This window comes from Crinia signifera, chromosome 3 (assembly GCF_055691185.1).
Source record: "Crinia signifera chromosome 3, ASM5569118v1, whole genome shotgun sequence".
Classification (NCBI taxonomy): Eukaryota; Metazoa; Chordata; class Amphibia; order Anura; family Myobatrachidae; genus Crinia; species Crinia signifera.
In genome coordinates, this window is record NC_139219.1 from 225,322,412 (window position 1) to 225,350,337 (window position 27,926).

Below are 27,926 nucleotides of genomic sequence, written 5' to 3' on the forward strand. Positions count from 1 at the left end.
GGTAGTTCCATCATGAGGAATATCTAGCAGGAGAAGGCACATTTACGCCAAGATCATCACTTTTTGTTACACGTCGTTTCCATTATGAGCTGAATTGCAATAATATAATAAAAAAAAACCACGGCCAAATCTGAGAATGTATATTTTAAACTGCGGCAAATTATAATAAAAATAATAATAATAATAAAACAAACGTGTTTGCGCAATGAAATATATCACAAGCAGTATCTTACATTACTGGTTTATGACATGTCCTTAGTTACCATCAGAGGAGATAATACATCTTACTTATACTTTGTTATTCTGAATATAGGTGAATACCAAATGCCGAGGCCTATGGTGGGAATGCGTCACCAATGCATTTGATGGGATAACGACCTGTGATGAATATGACTCCATATATGCTGAACATGCACGTACGTACTGCTAAGGTTTGAGATTAACATTGTTTACGTGCAGTACATCTAATTAACACAGGAAATATTGGGTGTCATTTCCATTTCTTCTTTGAGGATGTGAGCATCTTTGTGACAGGTGACATTGGCCCTTATTCTGGTTGGTGCGGTAATATCCGCGTGCGTTCGTGCCGCCGATGTTTTGTGTCTGGGCATGTGCAGAGGCGTCTCTGCGCATGTGCGAGCGGAATGCATGGCCAAATTCCGCATGAAATGTGTGCACAACGAACAGGGGGTGGAGAGGGGCGTGAAGGGCTGTTTGGGCTCATTACCATATGCATACGCCCCGCGTTTCATGGGCGTTCCCATGAAAACGCTGGGCGTACGTATGGTAATGCGGCCGTGACGCACGTGTAGGGGGCGGACATATGACATCGCCGGATGTCAGCTGCCCGCCCAGATCCCTGCATTTGCACGGAGAAATGCCAGTGTGGTCTGAGGTTGCGGGAGCTGGCGGACCACTCGTCCTGCATTCGATGTTCTGCGACCATCGAATGATGGGGGAGGTTCCAAGAGATGGAGGAGGTGTATCTGTAAGAAATTCACTCGTGCTCCGTGCGGTCGGCGGATTACCGCATTCGGACAGAGTGAGCGATCTGTACGAAAGGCGGGGTTTAGGTTGCACGGTCGCATATTCGGCTCCGGCCGCACCGACCAGAATAAGGCCCATTGTTTGGAAATCTGTGGTAAAAAAAGTCTGTGCAGGTTATGAACATCAGGAACAGGAGTAAGCGCATGTTCCAATACTCTGATCAGACTAGGCACATTCACATATTAAATGACTCCATCCATTGAATACAATTTCCAGGCAACCCTTGGTGCATCTGAACTGGAGACATTGGGGGAAATTTATTAAGATGGGAGTTCGATTTGACATGGGATGTTGATATGGTCAACCAATCAGATCCTGTCTATTATCTTCTAGAGGGTGCTAAAAAAATAAGAAGTAGATTGTGATTGGTTGCCCATAGCAATATCCCATGTGAAACAGAACTCCCATCTCAGTAAATGTCCCCCATTGTATGGAGTGTACTTTAGATCCATAGACAATCATATGGAGTGTAGAAATAGAGAGGTCTAGATATATAGAAAAGTCTAACTACATCTCACCTCTTTGAGGTGAAGAACTGCCAATGACCAATAGAGGCCACTCCATGGACCAAATTTAAAGTGAAATCAATTTTTGCAGGGACACTGATTTATTTCAAACTTGGTGGATACAGAGAGAGGTGGCTGTGAAGACAGAAATTGAGGGGACTGGGGGTGGGGTTGAGAGTCACAGCTCAAAGTGAAAGTACATCGCAAAAGCCATTATTTGGACGGGCATTTAACTTGTTTATCTTAAAGCAGCAATAAAACATAATTTGAATTGCAACATAAGTCCACGATAAAGTCCACGATACTGTGTGACGCTGGACAGCAAAGGTAAGCAAAGACTGATATTCTGATTGTTTGGTAGAGAGTCAATAGGTTGACCTGTAATGGTCAACAGGCAAGGTCAACTCATGAAATAGGTCGAGGTGCCAGGTGCCAGGTGCCAGGTATCAGGGTAAAACCCCTATAAATAAACAATACAGCAAAGTACAAAGCTGCACCCAAAAGATACGGTAAGATAACTTGGTCAGTCTGGCAGTAGAAGGTCTGGGCTGAGATTACCAGAGGAGCTGAGGCCATTCCATGGTTTAATTTTCAGCCTACAGACATATAGTACTAAGCAATGCAAGTCAAGCAGGTGCCCAAAACAGAACCCACCAAGTGAGTTTATGGTCTAGCCGAATGGTCGCAAGAGCTGTGATGCTGGTGCCACACTTTTTGTGTGCGTGATCGCATATGTAGGCAACAAAGACATACCTTGAAAATGGTGATACACACCTGCATTTTTCATTTTTTCACCATGCCCCACAACCTGCCCAAATGGTCTCTGACTGTCAACCACTTTGAGAATAAATCCTCGCTAAGAGTGCAAAATAAAAAAGAACCTTGCAGCACATGAGCAGGCTTCCAACAAACAGAACAAAGCTGTGTGAACATCAGCATTGCATACATATCAGAAGCAGGCCCAAAGTGTGTTACTAGTGCTGTAATAGAACCAAAACTAAGGGCAGTGCAGTTATCCCTATGACTGATTGTCAGCCCACAGGTACTCAGTGAAGGGTTGCTGACCCCTCCCCCCCCCCCATGATAAGCCCCAGAAGGTGCAGTTTATCTTCACTTCAGGGGCTATTAGGAAAAAATGCACCTTCTGGGGTAACCTGTAGATTCTTTGCCATTCAGGGAAATTGACCAATAAGTAAATTAACCCAGGCATTAAACCTGAAGCTTTTCCAGCTTGCTAAAGACCATGGGTAATTAAATCTGCCCTATGTTGTTGCTTTTATTGTATTAATGTATAATACCGTCTGATGACCTCATAGTATATTTATTTATTGCTACTGTATGGACCTCACGGAAGTTATCTTTTCTGAAGTCCGGCCTTCTGCTCAGGTGCAAACTTACCATACTTGTGTTGTATATGGAGCACGTCTAAAGTGAGCAGGTATCAAAATTGGTCAGTCAACAAAATCACTCTCCAAATTGAAATGGAAGGTTATGCATGATTTAATTTACTCCTTTCAAATTGCTGCCTTCAAATCAATGTACCACAATGTATTTGACTGTGTAATGGTTATCAGTTACAGAACCACTCTGTCATAATCAATGGCTTAATTGTATTTACATCAGACATTTAATTTAACTGAATGCCAGACCTGCTGAATTCTAGGACAATTATTTATAACAACCAATGAGTGCTCTTCAATCAATTTCATGATATTGTGAACCTCAGTGCAAATTAGTCTGTATATCAGAAAATACTTCTACCTTATATTTCTACATTAAAGTTAAATTGCATTTACTAATATGCTATCGTTTAAGATAGAAACAGACATACTGTACAACATTAACACATTAGTGTAAACATAGTTTTAAGAAACATACTGTATACAGGATGATTATAATCTTAGAGGCTACTGTCTTAGAGGCTACTGTCTATTCTTAGAGATTTACACATAGTACAGTGATGTAAAATATGTTGGCTTGTTAATACAGTATAGTAATTACTAAATCATCATTATCAAATAGACAGGGGTAGTCAACATGCAGACAGGGGTAGTCAACATGCAGCCTGACAGCTGTTGTGGAACTACATGCTCTGGCACAGTTTTCTCACAGTTTTAAATTTACAGCATGGTAAAACAGTGACAAGGCATACATCGAGGTTTGTACTTTAGGTTTTACAACTGGTGAGATCCCAAAGATGTTTCTTGAAATGGGAATTTTGCAGGTTACTGATTAATGTCAAAGCCACATCTTCAAAGACCAATGGGCTCCACACCTGGCCTATGTTGACTGTATTTTTAACCAAACAATTATTGCTATATTGGCCTCAAATACGTTTGAAGGTATACAGTGCATGGCCTAAAAATTCTTCCAAAATATGGGCCTCGACTAATGACCTGTGTGGAAAGACTCACAAAGCAAAATTCAACACCAACGAGATGTATTAACATCTCGTTTGGCAGAGTGGAGGAGTGAGAACGCTCCCTTCCGGTGTTCCCTGCCAGAGCCCAGAGTACATCAGCCTAGTGCTGATGTGCTGTATTTTTCCTTCTGGTTAACTCCACTGGGCATGCATGAGATATCCCATATATCCCGGAGCCTGGAAGGTGCAGCAGCCACAATGAAGAGGGCAACAACACCTGCAGCTGTCAAACAATTATAGCTGCAAGTGTCAGAATGGTCAGTGCCACTGACTGTTAACACATTGGTGGGCACATCAACACGCTTACTTAAAGATAGCCGTGCAGATAATGATTGGGGAGAAACAGTATCAGTTTACGTGCGCTGATAACACTTCTCCTCCATGCCGCCTCTTCACACATTTTACACCCATTTTTTTGAGTAAATAAGAGTATTACAAAAGATTACCACTGCTTAGTTGTATTATGAAAGGGCTTCTAATATCTTAATAAGTAACTGATATAATTTTGTGTATGAATGCAAAAATGACTTATGCAGTTCGAAAGTAGAAATAAACTGTAAAGCAGACATAGTATTACTACCAGTGGCGTAACTACTGTGGGTGCAGGGGATGCAGCTGCTATGGGGCCCGGGCCTTTGGGGGGCCTGAAGGCCCTGCAGGCTATCCCCTGCACCCATTTGTTTTCCTCCATATACTGCTGCAGCGCGGCCGCGGTCTACCTTCAGTGGCGGGACCCAGCGCACAGGAAATCAGCGGCTTCCTGATACCGTGCCACATGACATCCGGCGCGCACGGTCTCGGCGGCTGGATGCTTGCAGGAGGCTGGAGCCCCTGCGCACAGCACACCTGGAGGGCAGAGATCGGCGGCACAGACACCCAGCACACGGGAGTCACTTGCAGGCATGCCGCACACAGTAGAGCGGCAGCTGCCTGTGCATCAGTGAGACTCGGTGCGCTGAAGAGCAAGCCAGGCGCTGGGCTAAGGATGCGCAAGAGAAGTGCCGGTGTTAGTGAATGGTGAGACCCGGTGCTGATGGCTTTCATGCCATCCTCTCTGTCTCCCCCCCGCTCTTTCCCCTCCTCACCTCACTCCCAGCGCACACTTCAGGAGCCCCTGCACACAGGAGACACTGCACACCTCACCCCTCACTCTCTCTTACTCTCCCCCACATTTTCTCCCCCATCCTGTCTTTACTCTTTTTTTTTCCTCTCACCATCCCATTTTCTTTCCTTTTTTTATCCCCTGCTCTCTCTGCCCTCCCCCCTCTCCTTCCCATGCTCTCTCCTCTCTTTCTCTTTTCACTGCCCTTCTCTTTCTCTCCACTCTCTCTTACTCCCTCTCCGTCTCCCCTTTCTCTTTATATCTCTCTGCCCAAGTCTCTCACTTTCTCCTCTCTCTCCTCCCCTCTTCTCTTCCCAGACTTCTCTTCTTTCTTTCCTTCTGCTCCTTCTCTCTTCTCTGTCTCCCTGGTGTGTGTGTGTGGGGGGGGAGGGGAGGGGGGCCCTTACGAAAGTTTGCTATGGGGCCCACACAGTTCTAGTTACGCCTCTGATTACTACTATCTCCTAACCAGGGCCATGCTTCTCAATGCTCCCCCAAATAGCAGAAAAGGTAGCCAGGTGAGGCACTGCCTCACCTACCATAGACTTTTTACTCCAGAGTTTTGACTATAACAATTATTAGAATAATAAAAATAAGATTTTTTATATATATTCTTTGTATTTTTGATATACTTTATAAATTGAACACTCCGGCATATATGTTAGTATGACAGGAAAGGCTGTGTCTCTCCGGACTCACCCCACCGCACGCCACTGTGCATGATTGGCATACTGCTGCAGGCTGCTGTGCTGAATAATGCTAAGTGTTAAGTCAGAATACAGCAGCAACAATGCACTTAAGCAGCTAACTGATCGTGGGCATGTGCCATACATTCTATCTTGATTCCTATTACACACTAGTCTGCTCAGTTTGTCTGCGATCTAAAGTAAGATGTGCTGGGACTGGGGCTGGACTGCTAACTGACAGGTGAGCTCAGGCAGCTCAGCCTGTCGCCAAGTCAGTGAAATGGGCCAGCCCAGTCCTCACCCATTCAGGCAGTGATCATCACTGACACTGGAGGTCAGAGGTTAAGCTGCGTAGGCCGCATGCTAGGGTGTCGGGAACAGCCGGGCAGCCCGCTCAGACGCTGCCCGGCATTAAACTGCCAATGCACAGTCTAATAATGAAATCCCGGGATTGGATACTCCCGGACATTTTGGGGCCAAATCTCGGGATCCCACTGATCCCGGAATTGGCCCCTCTAATGTAGACAAGCCTTTCTCTGAAAAACTGATTTGTGCTTGACAGCAGGCATGGGGTGGGCACTAAGAGATGGGGGGCCCGGGGTAACATATACCCTGCCCCCAGCCTTTTAATCTGGCTCTGGGACTACTGACTGAAAGCCTAATAGCTCTGGAAGAGAAAGGAATGCTCTGCGGTGTCAAAAGAAGCCATCGCTATTTACCTCACTGCTACTATCAATGGTGAGAAACAATCCGCATCATAGACATTAATGGTTAAACCATCTAGCTCTAAGTACAGACTATCAATGGTTTGTAACAAAGGGTGTTCGATGACCATCCCTACCACTTACACAGGGACCTCAGTGGCAGCAGACAATGGACCTTTCCTTCCTGTGCTCTGTTCAGCTCTCCCCAGTTAATAATAATTTTCTTGCTCAGGGAGACTCCTTCCCATCAGGCATGATCACAGTTACATATGCACCTGTGAGCTGATGTTTCTCTTGAATGTGCACATGGTGCAAAATTTTCTCTCATTATGGTGATTATCAGCTACTTCTGATTGCACCATTTATTACAATGTAAATGATTAATGTGGCTTCCTAATTGCATTAAGCTACGGATAACTATTCACATTACTGAACTGAAGTTTTATTCAGACCACTGGAGGAAAGGATATTCTTCTTTTTTTCAGAGGGTAAGACCACTTCATTCGTACCTTTGTTTGTATTTGTCTCTGCACCTTCACAAAAATTCCATAAAAATGTGTGCTTTTTGTTTTACTGTACATAAATTATTGTGGCAAGCTAATAGGAACAACTTGATTATTACCTTTCCCTACTTTTGTGTCTCCAGATTCCTTTTAATGTCAGATTTTGCATTTTCAAGTACAACCCTGGCAACCACAGTTAAACCCTTCAGTGGTGGGATTGGACTGTGGAAGGGGAGAGTCACGCTGTGGTGGTGGTGGTAGTGGGGGGTGGGGGGTGGGGGGGGGGGACAGCGCCGCACTGCAGGGGTGATCCTGAGATGCTCTGTAGAGACTTGGAAGGAGGATACAAGCTGCAGGGAATTGGAGTGGGGGGAATCGAGCTGTGTGGGTCGCGCTGCGGGGGTCTTCCTGCAATCAGGAAGCCTGTATGGATTAAATACGAATGAAAAAGATGTTCCGCTTGACATTCATATTTACTGGTGAATTCGTATTCATATTCACCATTACGAATGGCAAATTAGTCAATACCATTGAAATGAATGGGCTTTAACATTCCTATTCTATTGATGGTGTATTCATTCGTATTTTTTAGAAATTAAAAAAAATCTGAAAGGTAAAAATACGATTCGTATACATTTATGGTTTAGTAAATTATTTGATTTATTGAAATATGTACGTATTTCAAATTCAACCATTTGTACCCATTCAATCTTCTTAAATGTCCCCCATAGTGTCATAAATGTAGAATAATGTGATCAGATGTACAAAGGAGGAAAATGTCTTACTAATGAGACTAAATGTTACCTTAAACATATATGAAAATATAAAATATAAAAATACAAAAACCGCAAGAGAGAAATGCTAATTTAATTCTGATTATTGCCAACCATGAGGCCAGCTGGTGATCATGATAATGGCTCTATATGTGAAGACCTGGAGCTGCAGCTCCAACCATCCCATTGTTCATCTGGCCCTGTAGACATATGTAAAGCAGTTGAATGTTTTAGGAAATAGTAAGTCCTGCACAATATGTTAAGAGCAGCTTATGGAAAGTTCAATCCAAAAACCCCACACTGATGAAATAGTAGATGAGCAGGTAAGTACTGTATGCACCATATGCGATTGATGGAAAGCTGTGGACGTAAAGGAGAAGAGGAGTCGCCCATTATCCATGATGGGTGTACGGTACACCTATTTTCTCTCCACTGAGGCGCTGGTGGTGGGATCAATCCGAGTTGTATTTCGATACTTACCTGCTCATCTGCAGAAATATGTGTTTTTTGTGGGCATAGGCTGATTGGAAATGTGTACATTGTGCCAGAAAAAGAGATGTAAGACTAACTTCAAATGGGCAAGGGGAAACCTAAGCTATAAGGAGCATGACAGCCATCAATATTATTTTTTAAAACTCTGTAATCTTAAATTGGATACACACTGAACGATATATTGGCCATTAAAGCAAATGGCCAATATATAATTTATTTATTTATTAGCAGTTTCTTATATAGCGCACACATATTAAGCAGCGCTTTACAGAGAATCGTTGAACATTCACATCAGTCCCTGCCCCAGTGGAGCTTACAATCTATATTCCCTACCACATGTACACGCACACACAGACATTCTAGGGTTAATTTTTGTTGGGAGTAAAATTAGCCTACTAGTATATTTTTGGATTGTGGGAGGAAACCGGAGTACCCGGAGGAAACCCATGCAAGTACGGGCAGAATATACAATCTCTGCACAGTTAGAGCAATGGCGGGAATCGAACCCATGACCTCAGCGCTGTGAGGTAGTAATGCTAACCGCTACACCATCCGTACTGCCCCCAATATATCGTGAGCACAGTTGTGCAGTTGTGCACCCCCCAAAATGAGTTATCAATGTTCCTAACAAATATATCGGCAGAAATATCATGTCATCTGGCCGTGTGTATAGGCAGTCTGCCAACCGCCCGTACACCTGTTGTGGGGGCTGATGTCAAAATCAAGTGCCCGTCCAGCTGGGAATACTGACCGACACAACGTCTATACGACGGATCTGACAATGTGTCAGTCAGGTCTGCACCCAGCCTTAGTCCCAATTTAGATGATATCATGAAATTCAGCAAGTTCAACTCATGGGATCAATATAACTACAGTGATTTCACTTTTCCAGGATATGTTGATGAGACATTTGGAAGTCATTTCAAAATAATCTTTCTAAACAAACCACACTTGTAACAGACGCAGGTACTTTGACCTTGTATCCTTTCACTATTACTGCAAGTGGTGTTTAAAAGTCTTTATTGCAGCTTTTTAAATCCTATTATAACTCTACAAAGACCTTAGTCTCCAACCTGCAAGCTATAAACCCTTATCCTTTCTTCACAGTTAACTTTCCTGGCCTTGATCCAGCCTATTCCTCTAAACATCATTCTGCGAGCGCACTTCAAGTTTACTGTAATTTTCTAAAGTGCCATACATCACTAAGAACGCGCAGATTGCAACAGTCGCAGTTTTATGTTATTGAAAGATCAGGTTCAAGTGGTCTTCATTTTTTTGTGTTGCTTTTTAGGATCTATTTAATTCAAACCTATTTTATTTAACCCCTTAATACAGTGGTTCTCAACCTTGGTCCTCAGGAACCCCACACAGTTCACCTTTTCCAGGTCTCCACACAGAGGCACAGGTGAAATAATCAGCTCCACCTGTGATCTTTTTAAATGTGTCAGTGAATAATGAGTGCACCTGCTGGGTGACCTGGAAAATGTGCACTGTGTCGGGGTCCTGAGGACCGAGGTTGAGAACCACTGACTTAATTGGATAAGGTAAGAGTTGGATATTTATCTATTTACAGTGCATCACTACAGAATTTACAGAGGAATGTTCTTCTCTTCTTTATCTATCTTGCAGTGAAACTAGTGATGACGCGTGGCCTTTTGATAACAGCAGATATTCTGGCAGGGTTTGGCTTCATTTTCCTACTCCTGGGGCTTGACTGTGTCATATTACTCACAGATGAATCACACATCAAGATAAAAATCTGTTATGTAGCTGGAATTACACTCATTATTGCAGGTAAGGCTCGGAAAATTACAACATTCATATTTTAAATCAAAATATTACTTTCAAATCATGTACTATTACTGAAGGCTAAATATGATTTTTTATATAATACAGCAAGTGATGTATTGCATTTTAGAACTTTTTGCTGACCTTTAGAGCATCATTACTTACTTTGGATATCACTGATCAGTTTAGCCTTTCTGCTGTTGCAATGTTTCAGTATAACGTTTTTATAAGACCTGTCTGTCCCACTGATATTTTGGACCTGTGCTGTGTAAACTTGCAGCATCATTTCATGCTTTAACCTTTGTAGCTTATTCACTCTAGAGGCAGATATACTAAGCTTTGGAGAGTGATAAACTGGATGGAGATAAAGGGGTAATTCAACTCCGCTCGGTATGCAGCGGTCGTTCGCTGCTTAGCGAGCGGATTAATGATGGCCATGGAACGCCTGCCTCACGGTTTGCTAACACATCCCCTCGCATGCCTTCGGAAATACAAGTCGGTCTGAACTCGGCCCGCCTGCCTTTCCCATTTCCCATTGGAGATCCCCATCTGCCCCCCAGCCCTCCCTCCCCGCAACGAACGGCCAGACGGGTGTGTAACTTGTTGAAGCCATTCGTTTCCATGGTCTGCATATGCGCAAATACTCGCTCGTGCACCATCGGAATGGGGCCAAATTCCGCCCATTCCGAATGGTGCAGAATCACCCCCAAAGTACCAGTCAATCAACTCCTAACTGCAATGTTACAGGCTGTGAAATTAGAATTTCCATCACCCGGGCGAGGCAGTAATTTGGCCTCTCCCCCACCCCCAAAAGAAATAATAAAATATAAGAAGCAGGACCACAGGGCAACCTGCAATAAATGTACAACCCCTAGATGCATCCACATCCAACACAGGTGTACACGATTCTGCATGACTGCAATAAAATTAAGCTAAAGTACAAAACTGGAAAAATTATAATAAAAAAAATAATTTTGAAAAGCCCCAGATCTGTGCTCATGTTTGCATGTAGTTTACGCTCTTGCACTGATGATCCTCTATCTTAATGCTGCTGTCACTAAATAGATTGTAGCTCCATCAATAGCTATGGTAGATCAGGGTGTCAAGCTGAGGTTCTGACCTGCAGCACCAGTGGTCTGGCTGGGGAGGGTAAGGTTGGGCCACAGCTCGCACCCTCTGGTCTGGCTGGGGCTCTGGTCTGGATAGGGAGGGCAAGTCTGTGCCGCTGCTCCCACAATTAGGTCTGGCTGGGGCTCTGGTGTGGCTGGTAAATGTAAGGCTGGCATACAGCTCCCTGTTGTGGTCTCGCATGCAGTGCTGCAGGGTGGGGAGAGTTGTTGGCGGCACTTGATAACTCATAATTCAGTATGAGTTGTAGTTTTGTGGAACTTCGCAAAGCTGCAACTTCTCGCTGGCTACTCCCTTGCTGTGTAAACCTAGCTGCACAGTACGGTGCAGGCTGTCCATTTTTTATGTGACAGCAGCTGCGTGTGATGTCACACAGCTGCTACAGCTCACCCCTGGTACAGACGACACCTGTATTGTTCAGAATACTACTACAAAATGCTTGGTCCCATTCCACAAATGTTTAGTCAATGCCCCGCCATTGCTTCCATCATGTTGTCACCGTACCCCATTGCTACTTAAACTGCAGTTGCAATGTGACCACAGTTTAAGAGCTTGCACATGCCCCAGATCTTCAGGAATACCGGAGTAAAAAGGCATACACATGGGATATTTCTAAGCGATTTGACTAGATCGCTTAGAATTAATTACCCGGGCCCAGGCTTGCTGGAGGGCCCCGGCGGGGACCCTGGTTCGATCTGTGCTGACAGCAGGCTCAGCATTAGCGTCTCATTGACGGCGTGAGAGCTCATGCTGAGCCTGCTGTCAGCACAGCACATGCTGTAGGTGTGTGCTGCTGCTGCTGCTGCAGGTGAGGTGTGTGTGGGGGGGAGGGGGTTTGAGGGATGACTTTAGAGTGTTTTTTTTTTTACCCACCTTAAATATTTTGGGGGCGTGACCTAATAACGGGAGGGCCACGCCTCCCACAATTAGGCAACTCCCCCAAAATATTTTTCAGGGCCCGGCATACCTCTCGGCTGCCCGGTCTGTGCTTAAGCACCTCGCTCAGCACAGGACTCAGCCCCTACTTAACAATAGTAGTTTTCAGGAGGGTGATGCAATTATTCGTAACTGGCCCCAGCAGGGCTTTAATTCATATACCAATTTTTGGATCATGACTGCTCTGTAATGCTTACTCTATCACAATTGAAAGGATAAATATCCCAATTTGAGTTTTCCATATTTTGAATACTTTCAAGTAAGAAGCTATATATCGCAGACTAAGTTGAAAATTACAGATAATGCTTTCCAGTTAGATAATATAGGGCCTGATTCAGACCTGTTCGCTAGACTGTGTATGTTCATAGCCTAGCGAACAGGTAAACACCTCCCACCTCCCGGCCGAATGCACACCCCCCGCCGCACGCTTCCCTATATTTGCATGCAAGGGGATGTGTATGCTTACCATCAAATTTTTTTTTTCCCGTTTGCAGATAAAAGTCAATCTAGACTGACTTTTATCTTGGCCGGAGATGGGCGAATTCGGGGCCAGCGCTGATGTCATGTGATGTCTGCCACCCCCCAAGCAGGCATCGTCACGCCTTCGTGTGCAACCCAGCGTTTTTATGGAGGCACCCCTAAAACACTGGGCGTTCCCCTGCTCCAGGCCCCTCCCCTTCTTGAGCAAACAGCCTGGTGAGTATGAAACTCGCTGAAGCCATTCGCTCCCAGGGTTTGCGCATGTGCAAATCCCGACCATCGGGGATGGGGCCGAATTTGGCCCGTAACATAAATATCTGGAAGATTCTGTTCTTGTGATTGAAGCTGGTCCATGACCACATTATGGTGTCATATTACTAAGACTGGAGTTCTGTTGAAGATGGGATGTTGCCCATAGCAACCAATCAGATTATATCTATCATCTTCTAGAAGGTCCTAAATAAATAAGAATCTTCTTGGTTGCTATGGGCAACAACCTATCTTTAGTGCTTTGCCTAGGGCCTACTATGCTGTTTAAACAGCCTGTCCCTTATCACATATTTTGTTTATTTCTATTCTGTATGAGTTTATTTTTGCAAGATATTACTTTCTTCACAACAAAATGTAAATATTGCGCACATTTAGAAGATACTGGAAGGTATTATAGTATGTCATTTTTATGCTAAATTGTTCCCCATCACTTTTTCTACATATTACCCTTGTCTTTAAATAAATTTGTAAAGTGATCTGTGTGCAAATGCGGAACAATAGCTGCTTCACTTCCTGTGTAACAAACACTTCCTGCATAACCAACACTTCCTGTATAACAAACACTTCCTGCATAACCAACACTTCCTGTATAACAAACACTTCCTGCATAACCAACACTTCCTGTATAACAAACACTTCCTGCATAACCAACACTTCCTGCATAACCAACACTTCCTGTATAACAAGTGGATGGTAATGATGATGCAACTTCTATCATCCACATACATCATAAACTTACAAAAATGGTCAACTTTAGAAAACACAAATTAACTTGGTTCTAAAGTCAGTAATGTAAACCGATTATAAAGAATCCCCATGCCAACTGCTGTTTTCATAAATACAACAGTGATAATTAAGTAGCTAAGAATGATCTACATAAATCAGTTCTTCAAGAAAACAAAATGTGTTCATTGCAGTTACCTATTTATTGTAAATAATAATATTCAGGTTAAAAAGAGACAAGAAATAAAATAAAGAGACTGCTCATATTATATGGCCCAAAATTCATTTTAGAGTTATTATCGTCATTTAGGGTTTCATGTTTCATCTGGAGGAGAGTTGCCCTGGAGACACTGTAGTTGCCACTGTAATTGTAACTTACAATAATTGGCTCCTATTATGCTCCTTTGAGTAAATATCTGAAATAAGGTTTTAGCGGCTCCTCATATTTTACATATTTTGCTTCAGACTGTCTTTCCCTAGAGAGCCCCTGAAAGCATTGTGGAAGCTACTGAAGTGAACAAGACAATTTCAGCGAAATGTGTCTATACCACGTATGCTTTAACCCAAGAAGTGTGATTATTTTTGTGACCATTCATGCAAAACTCTGTTTCTACCACTGCAAGACCCCGCTTCCACAGTAGTCAGCTGAGGCATTCCCTACCAATGATGACTCACTGTAAGCCTTGTAGACCTGTAAGCTTTATTATCACCAAGCAATTAACATCAATCCAGCTCTCTGTTTACAAGAGAGTAGGAAACAGAAAGACTGTGTGTTCAAAAATAATAGCAGCAGGAGAATGGCCCCATACACATCCTTAGTCAATACACCTGCCATCAGTTTTGAAGGTCACCTGCCGCTCCTGCAGTCATAGCTACAATATCACATTTCATTATAACAGCATTATTTGGTGCTATTTTTAATCTAACGGACACATGACACATTACAAAATGTGTCATTTGTGTAATTCATTGATACAGCAACTGAATATGATAGTATAAACACATATAGGACCGACAGATGGTGTAAATCAGACAGGAATACTTTAAAGAAATTACAGGATGAGTAATGTACTGCAGTCCTAACTTGCTGGCCTTAACTTGAAGAGCGGAAAAGACTGAAAGAAACTGAAGAATACATTTCCCCTTGAACAACCTTTATTTTCTTTAACTTTATCAACAGCATAACACTGGAACACAAGAACAGTAGTTGCAATGACAAAATGACACAAGTCTATACTTTGGGGTAGTCCTCTGAAGCCCTGGAAAAAGTAGGCACCACTTCCTCATTCCGCTCACTTCCTAGTGGGAAGAATTATCATATGGAAACCCAGGTTCCTCAAGGAAGGGGCAGGGCTTAGTGCCACTTTTCTAAGAAAATGTATCATTTTGGCCCAGCCCTTATGCAAATTTGCACCTGTTACATTTTTTTTTTAAATCCATGAGCAGGTAGAGCTTAATGACATGGCTAACCTATACCCACCACATGTGGACCCATCTGCATCTCCTGTAAATGAGAAAAGCAAAGTAGGATAGTATGCACACCCCCACTCAACAACTGCTTCTCAAACAAGTACCATTCTGGATCTGATGTTCTCATACCTTGGCTTTGTCATAGCATTTGCCAACACAGTCTCATTGTTATTAAGCAGAAGAGGGAGAGAGAAATTACCAACTAATCAGCTCCTAACAACAGCCTGTAAAATGATAGAAGCTGCTTGGTTGGTACTTTATCTCTTTAAACTTTATTTTTCTCCAATCTTTGGTATGCCCCCCTCTTCATTTTACTACTATTTGCAAGCTTTATACATCACTTATTGTCCTGAAACAGTACTGTTGGTTGAGATATGGGCTCTCTAGTATCCTGTAGTAGATGACGTACTGTGGATCAAACAACTTCATGACTGGCAACTCTTGACCTCTAAAATGCATTTAGCTTCTTTTGATGATAAAGCAATTGACATTCGCTAATTACTCGACCATGAGCTTAACATGTTTGCAAGTTTGATAAATTATCAATTTGTACACATACAATCCCTGAAATTGCCTAGCCAATCTGCTAATTAGTAATATTTTTCTGGCAATATTACATTCATTTCATGTCTTGGAAGTGTTTCAGTTACTGTACGATGCTCTTGGTTGGTTTTTCAATCTGTTAGATTCAATGTACTTACATGTCTACAAAGATGAGACATAGATGAGATACTGAAATATCTTGTTGTGTAGTAGTCGCCATGTATAAAAATGCACCCACTGCATGTCTGAATACCTCCCAATATTGCTGGTCGGGACTCCTAGGCACCAAAAGGGGCGTGTTCATCGAGGGGGCACTGCCTTGCAAAATGTTACATGGCTCTCTAGGAATGCTGCAATCACAAGTCACAGTTAAGGTGCCCATACACGTTACAATTACTGTATCCAATATTGGATACAATATCACATCTCATCGCATCTCGGTTTTGCGATAAGATGAGATGAGATGAGATCTAGTACAAAATGCATGGCGAGCGCAGCAATCCAAGCGAGGGGACACGGAATACATGTAAAGTAATCTGCATCCCCTCGCGGGGCGCGCTGAACTCGCCACGCTTGGGGCTCGGTGGCTAGTTTTTGCCAATTTTTGCCCGTTTTTGCCAATAAATACCATTTTTAAACAAGAGGGTACATAAAGATACCTTGATGCGAGTGTAACTCCTCGTCATATCGTGAGTACGGGTATGCTACCCAGATTTAAAAGATACCATTACGTGTGTCACTGCATATAATTACTGCATAAGTGAGGTACGCATCACGTACCTCAGTCTTAAAAGGAGGAAACTTAACAGATATACACATTGCTGTTCTTTTGCGTCTGTTTTTCCACATATATATATGTATATATATATATATATAGGGAGCTTCAGTCCGGCACACACAAATAAGCGCAACTGCGCTATGATAAACAATTCTTCGCCCGGTGCCCTCAATTGGTTGGTAGATAGTAGTCTCGGGATGTGGCACTCTAGGCTGGAATAAACGAAGCAGTACACAGATCTTGTAGCAACGTTTCAATGACCTTTATTTGGTCATTTTCGTCAGGCATAAAGAACAGACATTGCTTACATGCTTTTATACACCAGCGTGCTAATCAAAACCCGGTGTGATTCAAGGCACCGGAATATGACGTCAACTCCGTGGAGCTACGTACTCCCATCACCATAGATACAACAAACAATACAAACGTTGCTACAAGATCTGTGTACTGCTTCGTTTATTCCAGCCTAGAGTGCCACATCCCGAGACTACTATATATATATATATATATATATATATGGGGGATGGCGGCCTGGCACTCTCCCAGCGGCGGTCACGGTACCCCGGTGCCCTTGAAGGATAGATTTGTAGGTTCAGGAAAGAATCACGGCACTCCAAGGAGATTTTCAAAGTGTATATTGAAGAAAAACCACACCAACGTTTCGGAGCTTGGCGCTCCTTTTTCAAGGTGAAAACAGTGTAACAGTGTTACACTGTTTTCACCTTGAAAAAGGAGCGCCAAGCTCCGGATTCGTTGGTGTGTTGTTTTTTTTCAATATACACTTTGAAAATCTCCCTGGAGTGCCGTGATTCTTTCCTGAACCTATATATATATATATAACTGATTATGTCCTGAAGACGGGCTAGGCCCGAAACGCCGTAGGCATCAGTAAACGCTTTGTATGAAGTAAAAGACCTGGAGTGACATTGTTTCTTACATTGTATATATATATATATATATATATATATATATATATATATATATATATATATATATATATATATATATATATATATATATATATATATATATATTGGGAAATTGACGAGAATTTGCCAGTGGGGACCTACATAAAAAAAATACTGCAGCACCAGATCTTCTTATAAGGAAGTATTTTATTTCATTTTAGTTCACTTTTGCACCTGCAGCACTCTGGTGTCCACATAAGAGAGGTGCTAATCTAGGTTTATCTCACCCCTTCTATCTATCAGTGATAGTGAGGAGGAGGTAGAATCAGAGAAGTGAACACTGCAAGAGCGATTCAATAGGTAGAAAGAGAACCAAGAAAGGGCTGTGTTCTGAATACCTAGGGATTATAGTGTTTGTATGAGAAGAGAGTGGTCGACAGTGTCCAAGGCAGCTGAGAGGTCTAGAAGAATAAGTAGAGAGAAATGGTCTTTAGATTTAGCAGTGGCCAGATCATTGACTACTTTAGTAAGTGCTGTCTCTGTGGAGTGTTGAGAGCGAAAGCCTGACTGAAGTGGGTCCAGTAAGTTGTAGGAGTTAAGAAAGTGTGTGAGGTGAGTGTAGGCAAGTATCTCAAGTAGCTTGAAGAGGCATGGGAGATGAGATATAGGATGGTATTTAGAGAGACAAAGGGGAGTTTGGGTACAATCACACAAGACCGTGTATCTTACAATTGTGTTGGGAAGATACAAGAGTGGCCCCCTGTCCGTAGTTATAACAGCCTTGTAGCTTGTATAATTCAGGGGTCTGCTACCACTGACAAATAGAATAATTCACAAAGAGAAGAGAGAAAAAGGTTTGTCTTGGTGTGGTGCACCAGTGTAAGAAAATGAGTCCTAAAATCTAACTTTTATTGTTTTAATAGTAAAACAAGCAAAATATAAAAAAATTGTTTGCCCTGAAGAAGTGGATAAGCGAAAACGTACGATCGGCACTCTAGCCGTGCGAGTGTTTGCTTACCGCGTGCTGACGCATATGTTATGTGATAATACTATATGTTTGACAACCCAGCCAGATTCAGCCCTTTTCAGGGCTAACTATTTGTACTTTATCTAGTTACAGAAAAGCATGTCAGTTTGCCATATGAATAGTCCATTCGGATAACCCTTTGCCTGCTGTTCACTGAATGTGTATAGTTCACTGTTAATATAACAGAGGCACGAGTGTTAAATAACATCTTATCTCTGGGCTTTAGATACAGTAATCAGGAACGCTGACCAGAAGATATATCTGTTCTAATGTGTTAAGACAATTTGTCAGCTATATATAAATTAAAAATCAGCGCTCCCTGATACTTTCTGAGCTCAGCCCTAACCGCAGGAAATATATACATTAACACCCTGAGAAATATATTAATAGTGTATATAACCATCGTTACCACTGATATATGTGTATCATCCACTCACTTGCTGCGGGATACCATTAGCTCTTGCAGCAAGTATAATCAGTATTGAACTTTGACTTGTGTATGAAAAAAGGGGTATCACCGAGATAAAGTTGAGCCCATGTGCCGACTGTGTGTGATACTGTGATTGACAGAATACGCAATAAAGTCTCAGTTCCCTCTTATGCAAATTCAGCTAAGAGGTGTATAAGGACTGAAGATTCTCAGAGGTGTTTGCAAAACATGCACTTTCATTCTCTCTGGATGAAAGATACAAAGTATCATACTTACTAATGGCAATACATTTCTTCCCTGTTACATATTTACACAAATTCCTAGCAGTGAAATTGCAGGAATTAAGCTATACCTTGACTGGTAATAATTTTTGTATATAGGAGGCTGGCTTCATACTTGTCGAACAACATAATTAAAATCAATTTCAGCACACGCGGCACTCTCAGTTTGATTTTGAAGTGTAAATGATTGCCGCTTTAAAACAACCTGGAGATTTCTCACCAAATCTCTCATTTTCTGAATCTCTCATCCCATTAAATCTCACCCATTGTCTCCCACTGGTGCACCACACCAAGACAAATCCTTTTTCTCTCTTCTCTTAAGGCCTTATTCTAGTTCACTCTTTCTGACAAAATCCTTCTTAGATGAACAAAACCATGTGCACTGCAGGGGGGCAGATGGAAAATGTGCAGAATTAGATTTGGCTGGGGTTTTACTTCAAAGTGAGATCTATATTGCAGTGTAAAAATAAAGCAGCCAGTATTTACCCTGCACAGAAACAAAATAACTCACCCAAATCTAATTCTCTCTGTATATTTTACATCTGCCCCCTGCAGTGTACATGGTTTTGTCCATCTAAGAAGGATTTTGTCAGAAAGAGTGAACTTGAATTAGGCCCTTAGTTAGAGAGATAGTTTGGATCAGAATTGTGTTTTTTAGAATGGGTGTAAAAAATGCATGCTTGAACAGAGAAGGAAAGATACCATTAGAAAAAGAGAGGTTACAGATTTTAGTTAAGCTTTGGATAAGCACAGAAGACAGAGCTTTACTGACTTGTAAGGGTATAGGATCAAGAGGAGAGGTTCTTAATAGTATCCTAGTGTTTTTATATTTTCCTTCAGTTATTTTCAGCTTCCTTTACCTATCAATACCTTGTCATCTGGTGCTATCTATACACAGAGTAAGTACTAACTAAAACAAATAACACAAGGGGACAAATTTAATTGGGTGTGAGAATCAGAAAGTGATAGATTTTGGAAGAATTTTCCCATTTATTTAAAGTGGCAATCATTTACACTGGAAAAAAAACAGGTTGAATTTGCTATGTTATTGACTGCTGCTTAAAAAAAAATGGGGAAATTCTCCCAAAATCTCACTGTGATTCTCTCACTCTGGGCCTTATTTTGGTTCATTCTTTCTGACAAAATCCTTCTTAGATGGACAAAACCATGTGCACTGCAGGGGGGGCAGATGTAACATGTGCAGAGAGAATTAGATTTGGGTGAGTAATTTTGTTTCTGTGCAGGGAAAATACTGACTGCTTTATTTTTACACTGCAATATAGATCTCACTTTGAAGTAAAACCCCACCCAAATCTAATTCTCTCTGCACATGTTACATCTGCCCCACCTGCAGTGCACATGGTTTTGCCCATCTAAGAAGGATTTTGTCAGAAAGAATGAACCAAAATAAGGCCCTCTATTACATTTGGCCCTAGAAGTTTTTACCAGGCACAGCCCTTCCTCAAGCAGTGTGAGAGTCTAATACGTATACTGACAACCTTTTTAACACACCCATACAGCTGAAAGCCCTAAATGGGCCCCAGGAGGCAAGAGCAAATACAATATTGGTGGGGTTTTTACAACACATAGGTAAGAAACATTGGTCAAAAATACTGGTTCTGGATATTAGGTTGACTGTGATTGGGTTGACAGTAAATAAATCGACCATTATTCGAGAGGCAAAAATTTCAACATGGTCGACTGTCAGGGTCTGCGAGATTTGTGAGTTTGTCTGTAGGTCTGGAGGTAGCGGGCTAGCTGGCGGCAGGAAGGAGGCAGGCTGTATGTAAGTCTTTTGTATAGAAGAGGCTCAGGCAGTGGACCCGGAGTAACGAGACTTGGCTGAGGGTAGTTCAAGGAGGACTAAGGACACTGTGGCAGTCCACTTTTAAGAAGATGAAGACAGGAGAGACAACACGACCCCATGGTCCCAGCCTGGATCGGAACTGACAAGGGTGAGCGACTGCTGAGGCAACTGATGAAGTCAGTTCGGCTGGTAGTCGCAGGGGAAGTACAGCTGCCGGAAGCACGGAGCTGATGCAGGTGGAGCACAGGTGCCGGAAGCACGAACCAGATACAGGTGAAGCACAGGTGCTGGTAATCGGTAGTTACAGGTGCAGGTAACCAGAAGTCACAGGTGCAGGTAACTGGTAGTCACAGGTGCAGGTAACCAGTAGTCACAGGTTCAAGTAACTGGTAGTCACAGGTGCACATAGGCAAAGTTTAAAGTGCAGAAGTCTCTGGAGCATAATAATACACCTGATAACCTGATAATACACACCCACCTGCCTTCCACCACTATTCCAGTGATATTTTCACTATAAATATATATCCCATGACATGACACTCTTTGTGTGGCATTTTCCTTTAAAAATTTGTATGCTTATAAAACGCACAAGCAGACCTTGCTGATGAAAATGATATGCGGCATGCATATTTTCTTTGTTCTGTGACCGTGGTCGCATACAAAAGTATAAGTTACAGTGTTGTTTGATGCATCCTGGAATCTGTACATAACTGAAGGAGTCCAGGCCTTGTGCATGCGTTGTGCATGCAATGCGATGCGATAAAAAGCAAGTACAAAAAGTATGTGCAGCACTGAGGTGCCGCGGGAGCACGCACTTCAAAGCACACATCACACCGCCACAATCGGAGCGTGTATGGACTCCTTCTGACCTACCGATCATACAGTTCTCAGAGCAAAGATCTGGGAAGCAGAGCCGGAAGCTGACTCTTACTGTGGGCACCCACTTAATAAAATCTGCCACTGACCGCACATTTCTTTAACACATCCATTAGATGGAATATCTGTGTGTCTGTTTAACCTCCCAGTTACTGCCCAGAGTCATAGAGTCTATCTGTGTGTCAGTTTAACCTCCCAGTTACTGCCCAGAGTCATAGAGTCAGTGGAGCTCATTTTGTTCCCCATTACTTCAACTGAAAAAAATCCTACTTGCTGGGATTAGGAATCCTTTGAGCACTCACATTATCATTTGTATCTTAAAGAAAAGATTTATTCTTTTTGCAGTCTTCGCCCTCTTTTTCCCAGTCCTACAGTATATGTTGTCTTTGAAGATTGCTGGTTTGTTTTATTCATATGCAATATTAGTATTCAGTATCAGTCTTGTCATCATTATACTCACATATTTGAATGTTAAAATGTAATTTTTTAGAGCAGTACAAAATAGTTTCAGTTTTTCAGTTCCTATAATGACATTTTGCAACTGTCATCATTTCTTATTTTTCTGGTATATCCTCATTAGGGCACAGGCATAGAGTCTCAGTGACACATTGATAGTGGAAAGAATGTAAAATATACCAGTCTGTTTCCACCTTGTAATAAATCTAGGTGAAAGCATAATACTTTGGATTATGGTTAAATAAATGAAATGTTTATAGAAGTTTGGAACTAATATATAAAGGGATTTTTATTTCCCCACCCAGCTACATCCTTATGATTCAGTGATTGCACTGCAATATTACATCTCTAATCATCTTATTTTGCTTCCCAGGTGTCCCAGGAATCATTGGCTCTCTGTGGTATGCAATAGACGTTTATGTGGAGCGAACAACTTTGGTTATCTATGATGTTTTTCTGGGAATCCAGTACAAATTTGGTTGGTCTTGCTGGCTTGGGATGGTAGGGTCCCTGGGATGCTTTTTAGGTGGTGCGCTACTCCTATCTTGTCATTATCTTTTACAAGGTGAACATGTTTTACATTCAATAATATTATTGTAGAGGTAGAGGGGGAATTTACTAAGATGCGAGTTGTATTTCACATGGGCTGTTGCTATGGGCAACCAACCAGATACTATCTATTATCTTCTAGAAGGTGCTAAAAAAAATGAGATTTAGTTCTGATTGGTTGCCCATAGCAATATGTGAAATACAACTCACATCTTAGCAATATGTGAAATACATCTCAATATGTGAAATACAACTCACATCTTAGTAAATTTTGCCCAGAGTATGCATCGGATATTCACATTTCACTTTATTACTACCAGCAACACAGGGCAATTGTGTGCTGTCATTATACTCTCATTATTTCCACTTATTTCACATTTAATAATTGCATTTCTCTATCTTGTGAAATCTATTCTGTCCTTTACAGATATGTATTCATATCATTAGGCTCATTTGTTTTTCTTCATTGCCCTGGGATTTGTCCCAAATCAACATACTGCATATAAATATACCTGAAGCAAAGCACACAGCAGACCGGTTTAAAATAAAAAAACAAATGATTTTGTTTGACGATGGAAAGACATTAATTATTTACACCAACTACAGTACATGCTAGTCTTCAGAATACAGCTTACTGTCAATGTTTAGGGTCTATATTGCCAACATTCTTTTCCAGAAAGGTTACATACTGCAATAGACCACAAAAAGGAATAACCTACAGTATAATCAGTGTGTACTACCGGCAGAGGCGTACCTAGATATTCATAGGCACCTTAGAAAAAGTTTGTAAGGGCCCCCTATTTTGCAACTGATGGTGATACATGTGTGTAAAACATATTTCTTACACAGCAAAGATGGGCCCCCTTCAGCTCTGGGCCCCATAGCAGCTGCACCTCTTGCACCTATGGTAGTTACGCCCTTGATTACCGATACTGAGAAACTTGAGCTATTTTAGTCGGGTTTTTTCCATGCTGTTATTACCACACTTCTCGAAATCCCACCTGTAGTCCATAGATTCATTTATAATTTTCAACTGAAAATGGGAATTTTCGCAAACAATTTATTGTGAAGATTCTGAGGGTGTACAAAATTACACAAACCAATGATTTCACCTGAATTTCTGTTAACATTTGTAACTAGAGATGCACAAAATTGACTAAAACCCTTACTCAAACCAGTCATCAAATTTTTTTCCCAAATTGAAAACGTATCCAATGGTGAAATCCTGATTTTCAATGCAGCAATATTCACTGATCGAGCAAAAAAATTAAAATACTTAGTATTTACAGAAATGATTTAAATGTTTAGTATTAAAATATTAAAACTTTTGAGTTGACTGCACATGTGAAATGCTTTCGGGTGCCCCTGGAATTATAAAACCCGTAAATATTTTTTTTTTAAAAGCTGTCAAATTGTAGAGTACCAGTTATGCATGGTCAATAGCATGTTCTGTATGTAACTTAGTTACAAAACAATTTATGATATTGACATTTATTATTAGTATTGCCGTAGAGACCCCATTCTTAATATATATATGCATATATATTTTTATATATTTTCCAGATGGAAGATATGGTAGGAACCAGTCATTTTCATCTAGAAAAACCTATCTCCGCACAAGAAGTTCTGTGGGCAAGTTTTATTCCCCGACTCAAACAGAGACTGCCAAGATGTATGCTATGGGCACAAGAGTATAAGTGGACAACTGGGCTCATTGGTATATTAGGCATATGTTTTACAGTAACATGCTGTGCCAGGCCATTTACAATCCAATGACACGTGAACAAACACAGTTTGCCTTTACAGTCATTTTCCCTGATTTTTTAGGTTACTTATGGCTGTGCACTATAATTATAAAATATTACTTGAACACGGGAGGTACAGATCTATTGCAATTCTTGAACAATAAATATTTATTATCCAGACTGCACAACCTCTTGCTCTCCACCAACCACAACCTCTTGCCCTCGTTCCAACATGATGACATGCCTGGCTCTCGTATTCAGCCATCAGATAGTAAGGCAAGCTGAATCTTGTAGTTCAACAACAGCTGGAGGGATACTGGTTGCTTATTATAATTTGTAGTTCATATTTTGATAACATGAAGAACATTCTGTTATGCTGGTATACAATATTTCAGGAAAAATAAATATAAACAGAAACTATTGGTGAAATGTAATAGGGCAAGAGAATCAGAAAGTGAGAGATTTGGTAAGAAATCTCCAGGTTTTATTTTTTTTAAAGCGGCAATCATTTACACTGCAAAACAAGTTTTATTTTGCAGTGTAAATGTTTGCTGCTTTAAAAAAAAACTTCTCTCATCCTATTACATTTCCCCTCATGTTCCTGACTGTTTTTTCGTACAGTACTTGCACAATTGGACACAGTACAGTATTTCCCTTGTCTTTATAATTGTTTTGAATACACCATGTTAAATACAGAACATACTGTACTCATGTGATTGAATTTTGTCACGTAAATAATTGTTTATGAAAATCTGTTATTATTTATCCGATTGGTCCAGTAGTTTACTAATGTTCCAAATAGAACCTGACATTTGTTATAGTAAGATGTACACAAGATAACTTTTGCTGCAGACAGGGGACCTAATTCAGATGTGGTTGGAGGTCCTGCACATACTGCAGAGTACTGATGTTCGGTACTTTCCACATGTGCGGGACCCATACTGCATATGTGCAGTATGGGTCTGCTATGTCGGACACAGATCGGCAGAAGACTGTCAATGATTGACATTCTGATGCCATTTGGGGGTGGGGAGGGGGTGGGGATGGGAAATGGAGGTGTGTCACTGATGTTGTGGCGCCATGATAAGGCCACGATCTCCGATGGAAGACAGATATTTGGGTCTTTGTTGGGTCTGCTGCAATAATAGCAACTCCAACCACATCTGAATCTGGCTCACTATGTGTATGTACTGTACACTGTGTTCTCCTACAGTAAACCCTAAAATGAGCTATAAATTAGCTACAGTATTTGTTGTTGTGGATTCCCAGCATGGAGAAATAAACTTGTTCTGCAATAACGGATGTCTGGATTTTTCTGGCAGTCGACAAAGGAACCATATGGAGGTTGGTGAGGAAGACAACTAAAGCTGGGAACACTCACACAATTTCTTGTACAATCATGGTACTGTTCTTGAGACCACTTTGCACAACCATCCTGTAGTCTGTACACATAAATTTTGTTTGTCGGAATGCTTGTTGCCACCTAGCAACAGCTTGGGAGCAAGCATCCTGATTTTCTGCTGGATGGGAGGGAAGTTGCATTTTTACATAATTTGACATCAACAGTGAAGCTGCACTTGCCCAGCAAGGTAGGTTGTGCACAGCAGGTCACATGCACAGTAGCAGCTGGGAGGGGCTAAGGCTCACTGAGGCAAATTTTTCTTTATTACTAGATAGGGTGGCCAATCCCGGGATCGCCACTGCCACCTACCTGCTTCCACCGTCACTCCAGCAACTGGCCGCACTCTCTCACCGACACCCCACACCACTGCACACCCCTGCCTCCTGCCCCAATCCCAGAGCACTGGCAGCCGCTGCACATGCAAGTAAATGTACGGCCCAATTACCTCACATTCCAAGGCAGAGCTTTGATATAATAAATCAGTTTTTTTCTCCATATTATGGTAAGTGTGTTTTTATCAAATATAACTAAACTATAAGTATAACCAAAATAAGACAAATTACATGGATTTCTCACAGGGACGCATGTTCAGGGAAATCTATGTTATAACTCCCTGAAACTGCCCATACCAGGAAAACCTATCCTGTACGGATCTGACAAAACAGTACTGCCCAACAGCTGGCAATATACTCATGCCAATAGCTGGCAATACACCTCTGCCCAGAGAGCTGGCAACTCATGGAGACCAGAAATAAGATTAAAGTGTACTCTCATGACAAACCCATTGCTGGTTCTTCCTACAGTATACTGATTACTCCTCTCTCCCTCTGTGGCAGATGGGGGGTATGAGGAAGCAGTGTATCTGGGGCAGCTGGGCCTTTACACTCACATTAGGCACTTATCTGTCAGAGATTGATGACACTTATATATTGCAAATTTCACCACTTACTGTAGCAGGCTTGAATATACAAAACAAACACACACACACACACACACACACACACACACAAAAAGGAGTGTCACTATGTTACTATTATCCTCCTCTTCAGGTAGTAGTTGTGAGGAAACAATAATCCCTCAGACTCTGAGGTAAAAATGGATTCTGATCATAATAAACCAGTTCCTGAAGTAGACACATGTTCAAAACTGATGTTGCCACTAAAAGTACACCAATAAATACATCCTCCCAGGGATGCCAGGTCAGGCTTAGAGACAAATACAGTATATGGATAGTGCCTGTAGTTGTCAAAAACATTAGAAACTTATCTCTGAACAAGAGATAATAAGACTGCTGTCCAATGTAACTAACACTTTCCCTTCCTAATAATTATTCTGAATGGTCATCCTAATATCAAATAGCAGGGTAGGCTCCAGCTTCCATAACACCTCCGCCTAACCTATAATCTTCACACTGAACTTTGCTTTTGCAATTTGAGTTGTATAGAAAATCTAAACAGACACTCCCTTTTAAAAGTTATCAGCAGGGCTACCTTACTGTGGGCAGGGGCGGATTGGGGACTAAAAGTGGCCCTGGAAAATTTCTGAAAGTGGCCTCATGTGGGTGGCAACAAAGCAATAAAGGGTGGAGCCAACATTACAGTAGCCGGGAATATTACATCACTATATTTAGATACATTGTTGACAGGCAAAACGATGCCACATTTTTATAAGATAGGGCTAACAGGGGTAAAATCCACACCGTAACGCCTATTATGTGTCACACACCCATTACATAGTATACCACATGCAACGATGGCCTGCAAGGCTTGCTGGTGCCGGGCCCCCCCAACTAATGACTACACTACAGCACTATGGCTAGGGCCGTACAAGAACCGTTGTTAGGGTTTTAATGCTAGTCCACAAAGTAACTTACTGCTTTGTGGGAGATCCTGTAGAGAGGCAAGGAGAGCGCAGAGAGAGAGACAAGGAGAGCACAAAGAGAGAGACAAGGAGAGCGCAGAGAGAGAGACAAGGAGAGCGCAGAGAGAGAGACAAGGAGAGCGCAGAGAGAGAGAGAGAAGGAGAACGCAGAGACAGAGAGACAAGGAGAGCGCAGAGAGAGAGAGAAGGAGAACGCAGAGAGAGAGAGAGACG

At 41.9% G+C, this 27,926-nt stretch overlaps 1 protein-coding gene across 1 annotated transcript; it reads left to right on the forward strand.

Annotated features, from left to right (window-relative positions):
- The first annotated feature begins 314 nt into the window (after positions 1–314).
- Positions 315–24,919, forward strand: CLDN16 (claudin 16). The gene is made up of 4 exons (XM_083174734.1): positions 315–416; positions 9,865–10,029; positions 22,510–22,701; positions 24,249–24,919. The coding sequence occupies exons 2-4, from the start codon at positions 9,876–9,878 to the stop codon at positions 24,380–24,382; spliced, it is 480 nt and encodes a 159-aa protein (XP_083030860.1). The 5' UTR covers positions 315–416; positions 9,865–9,875; the 3' UTR covers positions 24,383–24,919.
- Positions 24,920–27,926: the final 3,007 nt, after the last annotated feature.